The 16,132-nt window shown below is 43.4% G+C and overlaps 4 protein-coding genes across 4 annotated transcripts; 2 read left to right on the top strand and 2 right to left on the bottom strand.

The window, feature by feature from the left end:
• Window positions 1–318: 318 nt before the first annotated feature.
• On the bottom strand, window positions 319–2,595 carry CLUP02_15512 (uncharacterized protein; the record flags this gene model as incomplete). Its single annotated transcript, XM_049294436.1, has 4 exons — window positions 319–654; window positions 772–1,131; window positions 1,184–1,435; window positions 1,492–2,595. 4 exons carry the CDS (start codon window positions 2,593–2,595, stop codon window positions 319–321), a joined length of 2,052 nt encoding a protein of 683 aa, XP_049151582.1.
• Window positions 2,596–8,099: 5,504 nt separating this feature from the next.
• CLUP02_15511 (uncharacterized protein) lies at window positions 8,100–8,333 on the top strand (the record flags this gene model as incomplete). Its single annotated transcript, XM_049294435.1, has 1 exon — window positions 8,100–8,333. A coding segment is annotated over one exon (234 nt), but the record flags the coding sequence as incomplete, so codon positions are not given.
• Window positions 8,334–11,793: 3,460 nt separating this feature from the next.
• Window positions 11,794–14,130, top strand: CLUP02_15510 (copper amine oxidase; the record flags this gene model as incomplete). The annotated part of the gene is made up of 2 exons (XM_049294434.1): window positions 11,794–13,452; window positions 13,567–14,130. The coding sequence occupies 2 exons, from the start codon at window positions 11,794–11,796 to the stop codon at window positions 14,128–14,130; spliced, it is 2,223 nt and encodes a 740-aa protein (XP_049151580.1).
• A 246-nt stretch (window positions 14,131–14,376) lies between these two features.
• Window positions 14,377–16,069, bottom strand: CLUP02_15509 (major facilitator superfamily transporter; the record flags this gene model as incomplete). Its single annotated transcript, XM_049294433.1, has 2 exons — window positions 14,377–15,571; window positions 15,654–16,069. The coding sequence occupies 2 exons, from the start codon at window positions 16,067–16,069 to the stop codon at window positions 14,377–14,379; spliced, it is 1,611 nt and encodes a 536-aa protein (XP_049151579.1).
• Window positions 16,070–16,132: the final 63 nt, after the last annotated feature.

Here is a 16,132-nt window from a genome sequence, read left to right as displayed (position 1 = left end):
GGAAAAGATGAGGGATCGGAACTCTGTTGTATCAAACGGAATGTTTAATTTCAAGGTGCGGAAATCATGAAGGAGCTTTGAAAGAATCAACGGATACGGTAGAGGTTTAGGTTGTAGCTACTAGTTCTCCTGTTCGGTCCTGCAATGATCAAGCATCTAGAGTCTAGGTAACCATGTCTTTATATATGTCTGAGACGTCAAATACCGGTGGCGGCCTTGTAGACTCTGAAAATAATCGTCGATGTTATCATTGATCATCATTCATCTCGTATCACATGGTAATTATAGATAATAAAAGTACAACCGCCAAGAGGCCCCTTAAGAGACTATGCCCTCAGCAAAACTGTTCTCGAGATCGCAATTTGGCCATTGCATCTGGAACTCATCGTCCCACCCAGAAGACCCATCATACATAAACTCCGATGCAGGAAGTACGTCGCCGTCCTTCCTGCCGTCATCATTCTCGGAGTCGGGCATCTCGATCATGCCGAACCCCATCAGACTCCCACGCACCTCCGCAAGCTGATCAGACAGTTGCTTTGCAGCCTTTGACCTCGTAACATAACTCGCTGCCAGTGCCACAGCCAGCTCGTAGCTGCGGCCCATAGCCTTGGACAGTCCCGGCGGCAGGCTAGCTAGTAAGGTTGAACGGTTCTGCTCCAGGGATGACGTCAGGACGAAACCGAGGGCGGAAGCTGAAGCCAATAGCTCTTAATAATAAGGCTGCTGCTTCCGGTAGATGTCTGTGTTGGCGTTCAGTGCGTAGAGAACGTCGCAGATATCAAAGAGGACTTCGATTGCGGGCTGCAGGTATTTCTTGCTCGTCTGTGTGTCGGTTCGTGAGAAGAACCACGGCTTGAGGAGGAAACTTCGGACGGTTTCCGCGCGCAGGTGGAGTAGTATGGGGAAAGAGGAAGGTTGCTTGGGAGGGCTTAGGCTCCATGTCTCAGGGTGTGTGATGGAGTAGTTGCCGACAGCTCGTTTGCGCCATTGCTCCAACTGGAAATTCATGAGCTCAAAGTTATCCTCGTCTTCGTACCGCTGGGCCTTTGTGGCTTGTGCCATAGGCCCTTCCAGCTTATTGCTGACGCGGATGAAGGACAGCATTGCTTGTATGTAGGGATGATCGGCCTTTTGGTGTGTTAATGCAGGTTGAGAGTTTGATCAGAACGGTGTAGCTTACCGAGATAAGGTTGACAGGGCTGAAACTGGAGTCATGAAAGTTAGAGGGCAGGTTGGCTGCTGCACTCCATTGTCGGTCTAGGATGACAATGCTGGAGACCAGGGTGCAGAGTTCTGAGCGTAGACTCGGTGAGCTTGCCAGACGGGACCACGCTTCCTCGTTGTGTACTCCGAGCTCCATGAGCATGCGCCCGGCTATGCCACACATACGCCATGCAACCTGGGGCATATCATTGAAGTATTCGTAGCAGCCCTGATTGGTCTTGTCAGCGCTAGATGGAGTCGAAACGGAAAGTGGCTGCAACTGACCTTGAGAAGTATGATGATGACTTGCTTCATACTTGTGTTAGATTCGGTGATTCTGCTGTTCACAGCCTCTTTCATACAATCTACGATGAGCGCTTCGATATTGGAGCTTTCTGGCGTCGCTTCGGTGTGGAGTGCAATAGCCAAGGCAAGATTCAAGATTATCAAATCTTCCTCGGAAGCCATGTCCGACTTTTCCGTCACTATCTCCCAACTTGTCGAATCCGCATCTGCATAGAAGAACCGAGCATGGGCGATAGTCTGGTCGATGTCGATAATCGGGTGAAGAGCGCCGATAGCGTCTTGGTATACGCCAAGCATTTCGACCACTTCGTCGATGTTCATCAAAGACTTGAAGCGCAACAACTTTTGGGAATCGCTTGCGCCGGTCACAAGTGGGTTGAAAGAACTCGTGCTCTGCGTCAAAGACATGGCATCGTCATGGACCGACACAGTAGGAATGAAGTCGAGGCTGATCGGTTCTTCTTGCATTGGTACGGGCGGCGTGTGGTATAGGCTCTCTCGGCGAACGCGTTTTCGGGCAACCTTCATGGTCTCCTCCGGGCTCGGCAGGCCGTACAGCTGCCGAGGCGGGGAGCACGTTGACGGCCCGATTGACTCAAGGCAGTTTTCGAGGACTCCAGCGTCAGTTATGAGGGCTGAAAGGAAATCTTCGGGTGTTTGGTTGCCCATTGTGAATGCCGGGGATGGTTGTATGGCGTTCGCCACCTCGCTAGGAGTCTGCACGCGGGATGCGAGAGTGTTCAATTGGTCTTGAAGACTTGATAAGAGTTTCATGATGTTGTCCTGGTTATTGGACGTTGACGAGGTCTCTCGCCTTGATTGATCGGACTCGGTAGGAGAATCATCGGTAGCCGTCGCAGTCGGGACGGACCACATGCCGTCATCGGAGCCGTAGATGCTGTCGAAGACGCAGGTCTGCTTACGTCCTGCGCAGTACCTGCATGGTTGCCGTCCGTCGCATTTCCCCTTTCGTCGGCGACATGCCTCGCAAGCGCGCAGTGCATACGGCGCTCGTCGTCTTCCCGTCTCTCCGCTCTGTGGGCTTGGTCTCTTTGCGACGCGGTTCTCTTTCGGTTGCGCCATGGTGTCTTTGCTCCGTGGCATCGCAGGGTACTTTAACCTCAAACGTAATTGAAAGCAGATGGTTTCCAGGTGGATATTGCGCAAGTAAGTGAAACGATGACGTTCGGTATGCAGGCCACACAATGATCGAAAGGATGGAAAAGCGGTTCTTTCAGAGAGAAATGCCGGGGGATGGAAGAGAACCAACACAATCGAATAGGAGAGGGAAGAGATAAGCAGACAGATTGTCAGTCGGCTATGTTCCTCTTGATAGCGGCAAAGCGGGACTTCCTACAATTACGGGTTTAGCCTAGGGTCCCTTACCCGCTAGAAATGTAGAATGCGGGGAAGAGATAACGGGGCTTTGACGATTGGTTAAGATGGGATAATCCCCATGATTCTCTTTCACTAGGTTTTGATCCGTGTCGCCCGGCACTCCTTGCTTCGGGGCTAGTCCTTGAACCATGCCGGATCTGTTCAAGAGCTGAACAAGTCTGCCACAATTCGTAAGCAAAGCACCACATACGAAATCCGCCAATGCTGACTTGTTGGTTCTGGCAGAATGCCGCTTCCGGGGTTTCAGCGTGGTGTTTCCGAGTGGTCCCTGCCACGCCTGCTTAGCATCAACCACAACCCGCTCTGTCGTCCTGCGGGTAGGAACGCTTTTCTTGAGACTACCTACATAAACTATACCGCAGCTAACCAGATGAACGCTCATGCCGCTGGCTTTAGTGTTTATAGATTTTGGTTCAAGACATACACATCAAGTCTCTATGAGTAACCTGGATTTGGCATCAAGTCTGGGTCCCCGGCTTATGGTACATACACTAGTGGGCTGTGAATCAAATGGCTCGATCGCTTGCTTCCTGAACCCCCTGGTCCGTGGGAAGCGCGGGCGTCTATGATCCATTCCTGGATGTGCGCTTCTGGTCGCCCTTTCACGAGACACAGCTCCAGCGGTAAAGTGCACTTCATCCCAACATTCAATCTCATCGTCCCTGTTCTTGTTGTCCATCTTATACAAATACTTCGGAAGTATCAGCCCGGAAATACAACAAGTTTACCCATAATGACTATTGTCAAAATGGGGGAGACCTCATCTATGAAGCTGTTAGCGATGTTAAGCATTTAAAAGAGTAGCTGAACGACCCACGGGGGGCGGGGGGCAGTATTTGCTTTTTCAAGATCTACCCTGCAATGACGGCAGCAAATGTTCAACCGGCCATTTACACACATCATGACGCTTCTTGTCGCTGCTAGGGAGAGTTTCCAGCCAACCACACGGCGATTAAGGGACCACCGACGAACACTCTCACCCTGCATACGTGGGGGAAATCGGACCGAAGTCTCGTATTCGCGGATGTAGCTATGACGACACATTCAGTAATGCCCAAACATATGTTACCGACGGTGTGAAGAGATCTTTCCTTGAAGTAGTAATGTCGTGACGCTCATGAGTGTTACCTTGATACCCAAGAACCTACTACCGATAACCCTATTGCTTAGACAAGCAAACGCAGTAAGGTCTTACAGGCTGAGAATAGCAGGCCGGTGTAATCATCTTCCGGGCGACAATAAGATCAACTCCCACACATCGTATCGCGTGCGCGGGCTCCATGGACTTGAGAAACCATTCAGAGTACGAGCTCTTCACCGTGATAATAATCTGCCAAACACTCATGTTGGCTAAGTCGATGATGAGCAGTCGAAGCTTCCATCGGATTCGTGAGATGACCTGGAAGCTGCAAGGAGAAACTCGCTCTGCACAAGTTCGCTAACATCATGCAAGCAGTGAATACAGTACTCGGACCTGTTCAGCGCCGTCGGCACCTTGACGAGCTGTTCCGTAATCTTTAGAGTCTGAAAGCTGGCCCGATTCGTGAACTCGAAGAATATTTTGCCAAACGAATATTAGATCTTATTCGGCAGCATTTACTCCTTACGAATGCCTCCCTGATGCTGGAGATCATGCTTCGTTGATGATACAAAGCGGGGCAACGTTCGAGAGTAAGCACAATTAATTTGATATGCGATAGAAGGCTGCTGGCGGACTTATTTAGCTTTTCGATTAATGGTGAAATGATCCGGTCGTAACCCCCAGACGATAATTAGTTCATATCGTGGCCACCAAACGGACACAGCTGAAGGCTGTGAGCAGCATGTCACAGATGCAATATCCAAGGAACTCGAGACACCAGTGAGGCTCAGGCAACTGAGAGAGCTTTCCACGTTATATGCGGATTTAGCTATTAGCTTTGATCTCATTTTCGAAATGATTGGGTTCTGGACCGGTATCGGTCAAGAAATGCATCTACTAGAAGAAAGAAGCCAAGAAAGTCTTATCTCTCTGTACGCTTCCTTTCTCTTGGGTCATTCCACCTCAAGTCTCAATCTTAATACTAATCTGCGCCCCTATTTAAACTGTCGGATTAGAAGTCTAATTCGACCGCGGCATACAGCCGACTGCGCAGGGGCCAATTAGGGGCCCTATTTACGATTATTATAGCTAGCCTAACCTATAGTTAGAACCTCCTTTTTATACTTACTACGTAGATATTTATATAGTTTAATTAATCTCTTCGTTAACTACGGTTCGAACTAACTACCCTATAATAAAGATATTAATATTAATTAGTAATTAAACTCTACTATCGTAGATCGGTAAGGTATTTTACTATATAAAAAAGACGACCTCTTAATACTATACGGGATAGGAGATTCGTACTAATTAACCTTATAAAAATAAATAAAAAAGGAGGTGATTTTTAAATACCGCACGGAATTAAGTAATTATAGCCCTTTACTACTTACGAGAGGTCGACGTTTACTATATTAAACTACGTTAATTAACGGAACTACTTAAGTAACTAGCTTTTTACCGTCGCCCTAAGTAGCTTTTTTACTAAACGACTTTTCTATAGCTAGCCTATAATTAAAAATTAACTAAAGAAGTTATTTAGAGATTATAGAGAGCACGAGGCTTAGGAGGCTAGAAGTGTATAGGATAGCGGAAATCGGTAACTAGTAAAGATCCTAAGACTAATTACTATATCTTCTTATAGTAATATAAACGTTTACCGCTACTATTATTAAAAAGAATTACTAAAACCTACCTTTTTTTATTAAATAAAAAGGAGGATCTTAGTAAGTACGATAGCTAGCGATTTAGAAAAGTAATAGTAATTATTAAAAATAATAAAAACGAGAGTAGTAACGAGACGGCGAGAGGAAGCGGGAATCTCCTAGACCCTAATAAATTCGTTAGGTAGTAAAAGTACGGATTTATTACGACCTGCGCGCAGATTAAATATATCCCCGTTAAGATTAAATACGCTAGTAATTATTAATACGGGTATAAGCTAGAGTACGACCCTTAGCGAGTTAGGGTAAAAAAAAGAGGACGAAACCCGATCCTAAATAGAATCCTAATCCTTTATAAATAGGTAAATATTAACTCGGATTATTAAGGGACGTAGATATATAGAATTGCGGATTAGCCTAATAATAAGTAAATTAACGCGGTATTAATTTATTTAACTAAGGTTTATAAAAAAAAGGGGCTATAGGGGCAACCCTTATTTTATAAGATCGTAGACGACCTTAGCTACTAGCTAGACGAATAGTTTATAAGTATAAGCTTAGGAATTATAAAAGTAGTTAATAAATTCTTTTATGGGCGAGGGGTATTACTAGCGCAATTATAATCGCAAGAGCTATATAAAATATTAGTAGTAATAATTATAGAAAAGGAATTCGTACTATAGAACTAGGCATAGGTTAATAGAGCGTATAATCGCTTTAACGAATTTAAAAAAAAGGTAAACGACCTAGATTTCCTCCCTATAATTACTAATAGAAATCTATTATTGCAAAAGGATATACCGGGGCAAAATATAGTACTAAAAGTACGATAATTAATAATTCTGCTTATTTCGATCTATAACTTATTACTACTACTAATACGAAATTCGGCGCTAATCGGCTAATAAGAAAGGAAGTAGACGACCCGAAGTTACTAATAGTACGTAGCGACGCAGGGTTCGTATATAAATATTAAAAATCTAATAGCGAATACGAGGTAATTTATAGACCTTAAAAAGATCTTCCTAAAAAAGAAATTATACTCTAGGGGGAAGTATAAGGTCTTATAAAAACCCCTAACGATATTTTATAATTACTACGAAAAAGTCGGAATTAGGGAATATTAGTACTATTCGGTAATTAATATCGTACTCGTAAATAAAGCCTTTAATTATTATTACGAAGCGGTACGTAATCTTAATTAAAACGACTTTCTTAGTATAATTAACGTAATCCGAAGTCGCTTCGAGACCTATAATAAGAACCTAGAGCTCCTATCTAAGCTACGAGCGATTTTTTTTATATTTATAGCTAGGATAATAGAGGGTAAATTGCGAGTAGAGATCCTTAAAGAGCTTATTAATTAAATTAATAAGCTAGCAAAAACCTAGCTAAATAATGGGATAAACGAGCGGAAAGTCGGATATTTTTATACTATAGTCTAGCGTATATTAGAAGTAAAAATTACCTTATACTAAGTACTCAAAAACTACGAGACGCTCTACTCGAGGCTAAGATCTAGCTTTAATATTAAAATAAGAATGCTATACTAAACCTATTTCTAAGCGTACGACGGCCCTTATTAATAATATTAGGTCGATCGAACGTATAATAAGAAAGGAAAAGAGGTTAGATATAGTAATCGCTAGTAAAGAGGCCTAGATTCGTTAAATAAGTAAAGATTTAACTTATAAATAGGGTAATAAAAGAAGTAATACTATATTTATAAAAAGGATGGATATTAGTTAAGTAACTACTCTAAAGAAGAGCGTACTAAATCGTATGAATAGTATAAAAAGTCGAGGGTAGTAGATAGTAAAACTAGCCCTCGTTAATTTAACTAATTCTTTATTATATATAAGGGCAGATCTGGGGGTATAAAACCTAGCGATAGTAGTTAAAGTAGCGGCCTAAAATATATACCCCCTATAAGAGATTTAAAAAATAAAAAAGATCTTACCCCCTATACTAACGAATTAGATTATAACGAAATTAAAAATATTAACTACTCTTTTTTCGCCCCGTTAGCCTCCGGAGGATATACGAGGCTAAACGAATAGAGAGTAGCAAAAGCTCTTAATAAATAAGCTTTTATATACGAATAGTAAGGGAAGGTCCCTTAGATAACGGATATAAAGGCGGTTAAAAGGGCGAATTTAATAGGGCTAAAGCCTATTATCTTAATAATTAAAAAGAAGACGCTATTTTTCTTAATATTTAAAGAAAAAGAATATAGTACCGAGCATATCTAGGGGTAGCTAGAGGGGTCCTTTTTATATTACTTAGATCCCTCGAATACTAAGCTCGTATAAGTATTTTATATAAGCGAAAGGTACGGCTTAGATGATTTTTATAAGATTATCTTAGATACTAGGGTATTATAATAGTTAATTAAAAAAAAAGGGTAATTCTAAGCGCTATAGAAGATCGCGTTAGTAATACTTAATACGTTAACGGCGGGTATTATAAGGATTAGTTTTGGCCTAAGTAAGGAAATCGTCGCCCTAAGTATAATAGAAGTAGAGACATACTTCGGAACGATAACTTTCTATATTTTGCCCGTTAATACCCTATTTCTCCTATATCTAAAAGATATAGATCGACTAGGTATTATATTTAATAATACGAGGAATAAAATCTTTAGTAGTAAGCACTTCGAGGTAGTCGAACGACGATAGGGGTATGCGTTTATAAAGCTTATTAATAATACGAAGTTAATTAATTACCTAACGGAAAATAAGCTTAGAAAACTATACTAAAGATTTAGGTACCCGTCGGTTACGAGGCTATATAACCTCCTAAAGTAATTAAGTAATAATAATATCGAAATAAGGGCGCTAGAGTAGTTAACGAAAGTATATTACTAATACTAAATAAATACGCAGAGCCTACGCAAATTTAAGTTTAAATTGCGTAATAAGCTTAACTTTAACTAAGAAATAGTCGTTAATATTTTTTATTTAAATAGTTAACTAGTACTATATATAATCGACGTATTTATATCTTTCTAAGTAGGGCAATTCCTCTAGGATCTATAAGCAAAGATAATATAGGCAGCCCTATAAAAAAGCTAGATCGATATATACTAGGGACCGCTATATAGTATTAGAACCGACGCTAGTACTAGTTTTAAATCGGTAGAATTTAGGGATAATGCGACGGCCTATAATATATAGCTAAAAGTCGTACTTATTAAAGCGTACTATAGTATTAGAAAGGTAAAAAGGGTATACTAGTAGTTAAAAAGGGCGTTTAGAATTATTAAAGAGGAAAATCCGGATTTTACTAACGACGAATGCCTTTAGATAGTACTTAAATATTATAACGATACTATAGGGCCTAACGGACTTATACTAACGCTATTAGTATTTAGAGTATATTTAAGAACGACCTTAGCCTCGCTATTATTACTAAGTATAAGCTAACGAGCCCGAGTAGTTAAAAAAGTAATACGGGCACTGCGCAAAGTAAGTATAAAAAAGTAAGTTAACGAGGTAATTACTACGCGCAATAGGCCCGATATAGGGGATAATCTAAATATACTACTAAATTCGGATATATAAGTATAGCGCGAAATTACTTAATAATAAGCTAGGCTATATAAGTTAATTTCCGTCGACGAGCGCTCTTATATAGTTACGAGAGATTATAACTAGCTACTTAAAGTATTAATTATAGTAGTTAGACCGTACTATATAAATCTTAACGAGGTAATTTCTAACTTATAAGAAGAAGAAGAGCTAAGGGAAACTATATAACCCGCGGTAGAGGTATAGGAAATTATCCTTAACGAAATCGTCGTAGTAATACTAATAAACGACGAGGAAGAGGATATTACTAAAAGGGTACTAATACTACTAACGAGACGTTATAAAAGACTATAATAGCAAGCCCTAACGTAGCAATTTATTACTAGCGACGAGGTAATTAATACTTTTTATATAATAAAAGAGAAAGCCGATTTCGAGCTAATGATTAAACTACGCAAAGAAAGTATAATTATAACTATTAAAAAGCCGTATAAGGGATTAGATCTTATTAAAATAAACACTCTTTGTAATAGAGGGGTCTATCGATTTATCCTATATAACCTAAAAAAACATATAAACCTCTATATATTTAAATTACAAATAGTTCGTAAGATTAAAAAGAAAAGAACACCCTAGCCGTACGAGAAGTTTAAATACGTAATTTAGGAGTACGGTAACGTTAAAAAGGCGACGCTACTTATATAATCGCCTACTATATAGTACTATAACTAACGATTAATAATAGTACTAATAGCATCGCTACGGAAAAAGGGATACGAGATTTAGAGCCGTAATATTACCTAGGCCTATACCTAATCGGCCATAGGGCTTATAAAAACAATCCTAGCCCATTTACTAAAGGAAATAGCTAGTAAGTACTTAAAAAGCACGATTATTAAAGTGCTTAAGCTACTATATAGGCTCGTAAAATTAGGTACCTATTAGTAGGCTACTTACTACGATTTTTATATTAATTAACTATTAATAGTTACCTCTACGTACGACCCGTACTTACTAATCGCAAAGTACGAAGGTAACTAATTTAGGATTATTAAAATATAAACCGACGATATATTAAGCCTATCCGATATTAACTTTATAAAAAAAGAGGATAAGGAGCTCTAGAAAGCGGGCTTCGTAGCGAAGCTAAAAGAGGTCCTTATAATAAACACCCCCCTAGTATTTAATAGTAGGATTCTTATAATCGAAGGGAAAACCGTCGTTTTTTAATAAAAGGGGTAGGGTAAGAAAATTAACCTCGTTAATCTAAATATAACTAATATTAAAAAATAATATAAAGCTAAGCTCGCGCGAGGGGTATATATTATAAATATTTATTAGCCCGAGGTAACTTTTAACTATACTAGGGTAGCGTAAGCTATAGATCTAACTAAATAAGATATCGAGGTACTTAATAAGCGGCTTAAGTAGTAATAGATAAATCTCGATCGAGGTCTCGTTTACTACCCAATCGACCTTACGACTAGCAAGCTCTACGTTTTTATTAATAGGTTATTTATAAATAATAACGACCTCACTTCGCAATTAGGGTATATTATTATCCTAGCTAACGAGAGTATAGGCGAGAGCGAATTTACTATATATAGTAATATAATCTACTACTCGTTAACTAAAAATAAGTAGGTAACGAGAAGTATATTAGCGTCGGAGGTTTATAGTATAATTAACGGCGTTAACCTTTTTTATATAATTTTAACGACGCTAAAGAAGATTACTAATCGAATTAGCCTTTTACCTATTCTAACGGTTATCTATATAAATTCCTATTCGCTATACGAATGCCTCATTAAATTAGGAATAATAAAAAAAAAGAGGCTTATAATTAATATTATAGCCTTTAGGTAATCGTACGAAAGGCGCGAAATACTCGAGATTTGTTAAATTAATAATAAAAATAACCTCGTAAACGCTTTTATAAAAGTAGTATTAAATAAGGGATTAAAGTAATTCGTAAGTAGTAGAAAAGTTATTATACGAATAGAAAGATAGGTTATATAAAAAGAGTAAAAAAAAGGGGGAAAAGGAGATAACTTAGTAGACGGGCCCGAGGTCGAATTATATTTCTAACCGTAGTAGTTAAATTAATAAAAAAAAGAGAAAGTTAGTATCGGATTAGAAGTCTAATTCGACCGCGGTATATAGCCGACTACGTAGGGGCTAATTAGGGGCCCTGTTTATAATTATCGTAGCTAGCCTAACCTATAGTTAGAACCTCCTTTTTATACCTATTACGCAGATATTTATATAGTTTAATTAATCTCTTCGTTAACTACGGTTCGAACTAACTACCCTGTAATAGGGATACTAATAAAAAGGTTTCCGCGTCGTTCGGCTAAGACCACTGGCGTCTACCGACCGCTTGGACTTGGATATCCTGCCGCGACGTCCGAATCTTGGCAAATTCTTGACCTGAGCTGTGGCTGATTGGCCTATTATCTCGGTTCATGAAGACCTCACTATCTACGCTCAGCGACATCGGATCTTCCTGGGCAATAAAGATGAGAGGTCGGCCGAGTTCATCTCATAATCTGACAGTCTTTTAGGAAGCCAAACAGAAGTCCCTTGCACCTATCATATCCAAGCGAAAATGCTTTTGAGACAGTCTTTCTTAGGTCTTCTAGCCCTTGGTGTGGTAGTCGAGGCATCTTCTAAGACGAGACAACATGGGCTGTTCAAGCGGGCAGCGAATGTCACAGCCTGCAACATCAACGAGGCCGCACCCAAGGTCAACGCACCGAAAGTCAACGTCTGGGCTCCCATCTCCCCTGATGATAACCTCGCTGTGTGGAATCTACTCCACGATCCGGCAACAGGTCTGAACCTCACAGACCCCAACAATGCTACGATTACGGACAACTATGTCTACTGGATCGACACTCTCCACACCAATAAGTCCACTGTCCTACCGTACCTCGGTGGTACCGCTAGCCCGCCGCTAAAATATGCGCGAGTAGTCATCTTCAGCGGAGGCCTGGAGATCCCAGACTCACAGGAGTACATGGTCGGACCTCTTCCCGTCGGCAACGGAACCAAGGTGGAGACGCTCGACTACATCTTCAACGGCGGCAGTGGTGGCAAGATCCCGTACAACAGTCGCTATTTTGACGGCCCCCGCCTGGTAGCCTCCGAGCCGCTACTTGTGTCTATCATGAGCAACATCACCGACATCACGTCTGAACTCATTGGCGGGGTTTACTACGGCTTGAGCGATAATCGGACTACCCTCACTTCCACCAGCGGTACGCCCCTTTCTTATGACGGCACCCAAGCATTTCGCACGGTTATGTTTAGATATCCCAATACAGCGACATATCTTACGCCACTAGACTTCTCCGTTATGCTAGACGTTACCGGCACAGATGCTTCACAGTACAAATTACGAGGCATCGTGACGAATGAGAAGTTCTTTCCCACCGTCGCTGCTCTGCGGACTGCGTGGGAGGCAGAAGAGCTGAAGGAGCAATTTAAGCAGAGCCGGACTCCCGACTGGGGTCTCCTGGATTATAAGCCTGAGATGGGAGTCAGAGACCTCGAGAACAAGCTAGCGCCTCAAAGCCTCGAGGTTGGCGGCAAGAGGTATAAGGTTGATGAGGAACAGAAATACATCGAATACATGGGGTGGTCCTTCTACACCTCGTACTCTCGAACCCTTGGGCTGATGTACTATGACATCAAGTTCAAGGGCGAAAGGATCATCTACGAGCTTTCGCTACAGGAAGCTGCTGCACAATATGCTGGTTTTACACCCAAGGCAGCTGGAACAGTGTACCACGATACGTACTACAGCCTTGGTACCTACCTGGGCACGTTGGTCGAGGGGTATGATTGCCCCTTTGGCAGCACTTTCTGGAACGTCACGCACCACGAAGGCAACTCATCTGTCGTCAGCACAGATGCGATATGCATTTTCGAAGCCGATGCTGGCTATCCTGTTTCACGCCATCGATACGGTAGTAGTAATGAGTACGGATTCAATTATCTGGGCACAGTCAAGGCCTCGGCTTTGACTATGCGATCGGTAGCGACTGTGGGAAACTACGACTACATGTTCGACTACTCTTTCCACGTTGACGATAGTCTCGAGGTCACAGTCCGAGCATCGGGATTCCTGCAATCTTCATTCTACTACCCAGACCAGGAAGAGTTTGGTCCCAGAATCCAGGAGGCGACGATGGGATCACTACACGATCATATTCTCACCTACAAGGCCGACTTTGATATTCTCGACACCAAAAACAGTCTTGAAGTAAGCGAGCTCGTTCTAGTCAATACGAGCCAGCCTTGGTATCCAGAGCTTGGCTCCTTTGAGCAGATGCAGCTGCAAAAGTCTACAATGGCGGACGAGCAACAGTTCAACTAGCAACCAAACAACGCGGCAATGTACTGCATTGTTAATCCAAACGCCACGAACGCGTGGGGGGAAAAGCGCGGCTACCGCATAGTCCCCGGAAAGTCCAATATTCATCTCACGCCGCTCAATTCTCCCTGGACGAAGTACCAGACGCCGTTCGCTAAGTCACACCTCGCGCTCTCGAGACAGCATGACACCGAGCCGTACGCGAACAGTCACTCCAACGTCAACTTGCCTCTGAAGCCCCAACAAGACTTCATGAATTTTTTTGATGGCGAGAGTGTCGAAAATGAAGATATCGTTCTTTGGTTCAATTTGGGTATGCATCACTTCACCAGGTCCGAGGATATCCCCGTTACACTTTATAGCGAGGCTGTTAGCAGCATTGTCTTTGCGCCGCAGAACTTCAACGATCGGGCGCAGGACGGCGATCTGCAGAACAGGAGATGGATCGTCGTTAACGAGACGACTGGTGAACTTGAGTCTGATACTTATGGGGTTGAATTGCCTTCCGAGTGTGAGGTTGGCTTTTCTGGGCCTGTTCTCGGGATCAAGAAGAACGAAGAAGCATGAGGCGTTGGCAGATTACTTGGGGCTACAGCAGTAAAAGGACACAGGAGGAGCACTGTAGTGGTAACCAGAACCACGTTAACTTGATGGACAACTTGTGTTCCCGATCTCGACTAGTCTGTTACCTCTGATTCGGCTTCTGCATATGATTAATTGCGAAAGAGAAATGAGCACATGTGTCTGTCCTAAGAGCAAAGAAATGGAGTCATTACAAGTATACTGCTCGTGTCTGGTAATACAGGACCAGGACTACGTATTGGTCTCCTCAAGTTTCTTGTCCATCACCGGCCGTAGGATCTTATAAAAGATAGCCCATAAGAATACAGAGACAAGAGGGAAGACACCCATCAGGTAAAGCGCAAAGCTGTAGCTCCTGGCCTGCGCCACCCACCCAGCCAACGAGTGCGAAATAGCGGCACCAGTCTGTCGAGTGATGCCACCGACAATGCTCATAGTGACATTTACATGCCCAGTGCCAGCCATCATAACGGCTAGCAACCCTGGAATTGCTACGCTTTGAATACCTGCGCCAATGCCATCGAGGATCTGGACTGGCCACACGCCCCAGCCCTTCATAACACGGCCTGCGACAGCGGCGCGGACGGGCAAGACGCAGTACGAGAGCAGAACAGCTGACCAGTAGCCGTAACGGCCGGATGCCCAAGCAGACAGGATTGAGACGATGACCATTGTGCCCTGTGCTATGATGACGGTTAGGCCCGTGGTTGCGGCAGGATCTCCCTCGCCTGCGGCCACCAAGGCCTGGCCGTAAAGGAAGAGAATTGCAGCGTTGCCGAGGTGGAACATGAATATTGTGATGGCGACAATACCGAGAGGCCAATTGTTTTGAAAGATCTTGATCCAGCTGTAAGTGAACTTGGGCTTCAGACTCAATCGACGGAAGCTGGCCTTAGGACTGGCAATCGGAGTCTGAGGAGGTGGCATGTCGCCCCTTTCTGCGAAATCATGGATGTCTACCTCCCCTCTCTCTTGCGTTCGATGGGCATTACCCGCGCTTTGATCAGGAGCAGGCCCTCCTCTTGCTGCTGTATGATCGACTGCTCTCTCCGGTAGGAGGAAAACACTTGCTATCGTCGTTGCGCAGAATGCCATGACGAGGTAGAAGACCGCGTTCAAGCCGAATTTCGACCCCAAAACCCCAGCTAGACCCGCGCTGACCATGTTGCCTGCATGATTAGCTGCCTGATTTCGTCCATTTAGTACGCGGAAGCTGTGCTTTCTCTTGTTCTGCGTAGTGCTGCCTTCTTGGTCAGGGGAGCAGATGCCCAGTGTGAGCGCCACGAGAAGAGGCATCATGCTTGTGCCTGCGACGGCAGACACAATTTGCGTGGAAAAGACGAGGGCCGGATGTGTGGAGATCAGATTGAGTCCTTGAGAAACACCCACGAGGAGGGCGCAGCCAGCGACGAGAAATCGCTTGTACCTAGCGGCCTCAAGTATCAGCTAACTTGTGACAATACCGGAGGATGGGATTTGATAAGCCCGTGGGGGGTAAGACCACTCACTTCGTTGCATCTATAAGCGCACCGATCGGCCCCGTTGCTATGATGGTAGCAACACCGCCCGCCGTACTCACCATACCACGCAGCCCAGGTTCCCACCCACGTTGTTGTAGGTAAACGCCAAGAAATGGGCCGAGCCCATCCGCAACATCTCCCATGAAGAAGGACATAATGAAGAGAGCCCAGCGTGCCCGCCTTTTCAACTTCTCGTTTTCCACCTGGCTCGAGTCAGGGCCCGACTGCGCATCTTCCTCGTCTAGTATGTTAACATTGGCGATGGTAGGTGGCGGAGATGCCGATGCAATGATCGGTATGTCCTTCTTGTCGTCAACGTTCCCATCCGCGTTGGGCTCAATCGGGTGCAGCGACTCGAGGCTAATGTCGTTGCGCGGGTTGGACTGTGAATCCTTGGCGTCCATTGTCTCTCATCGTGAAGGGTTGACAGATACTCCCCTGCGTCCTTGAGCCTCAATGTACCGGGT

This window comes from Colletotrichum lupini, chromosome 8 (genome assembly GCF_023278565.1).
Source record: "Colletotrichum lupini chromosome 8, complete sequence".
NCBI classification, from domain to species: Eukaryota; Fungi; Ascomycota; class Sordariomycetes; order Glomerellales; family Glomerellaceae; genus Colletotrichum; species Colletotrichum lupini.
The sequence above is the reverse complement of the archived record's forward strand: the minus strand, read 5'-3'. Positions and strand labels throughout refer to the sequence as shown.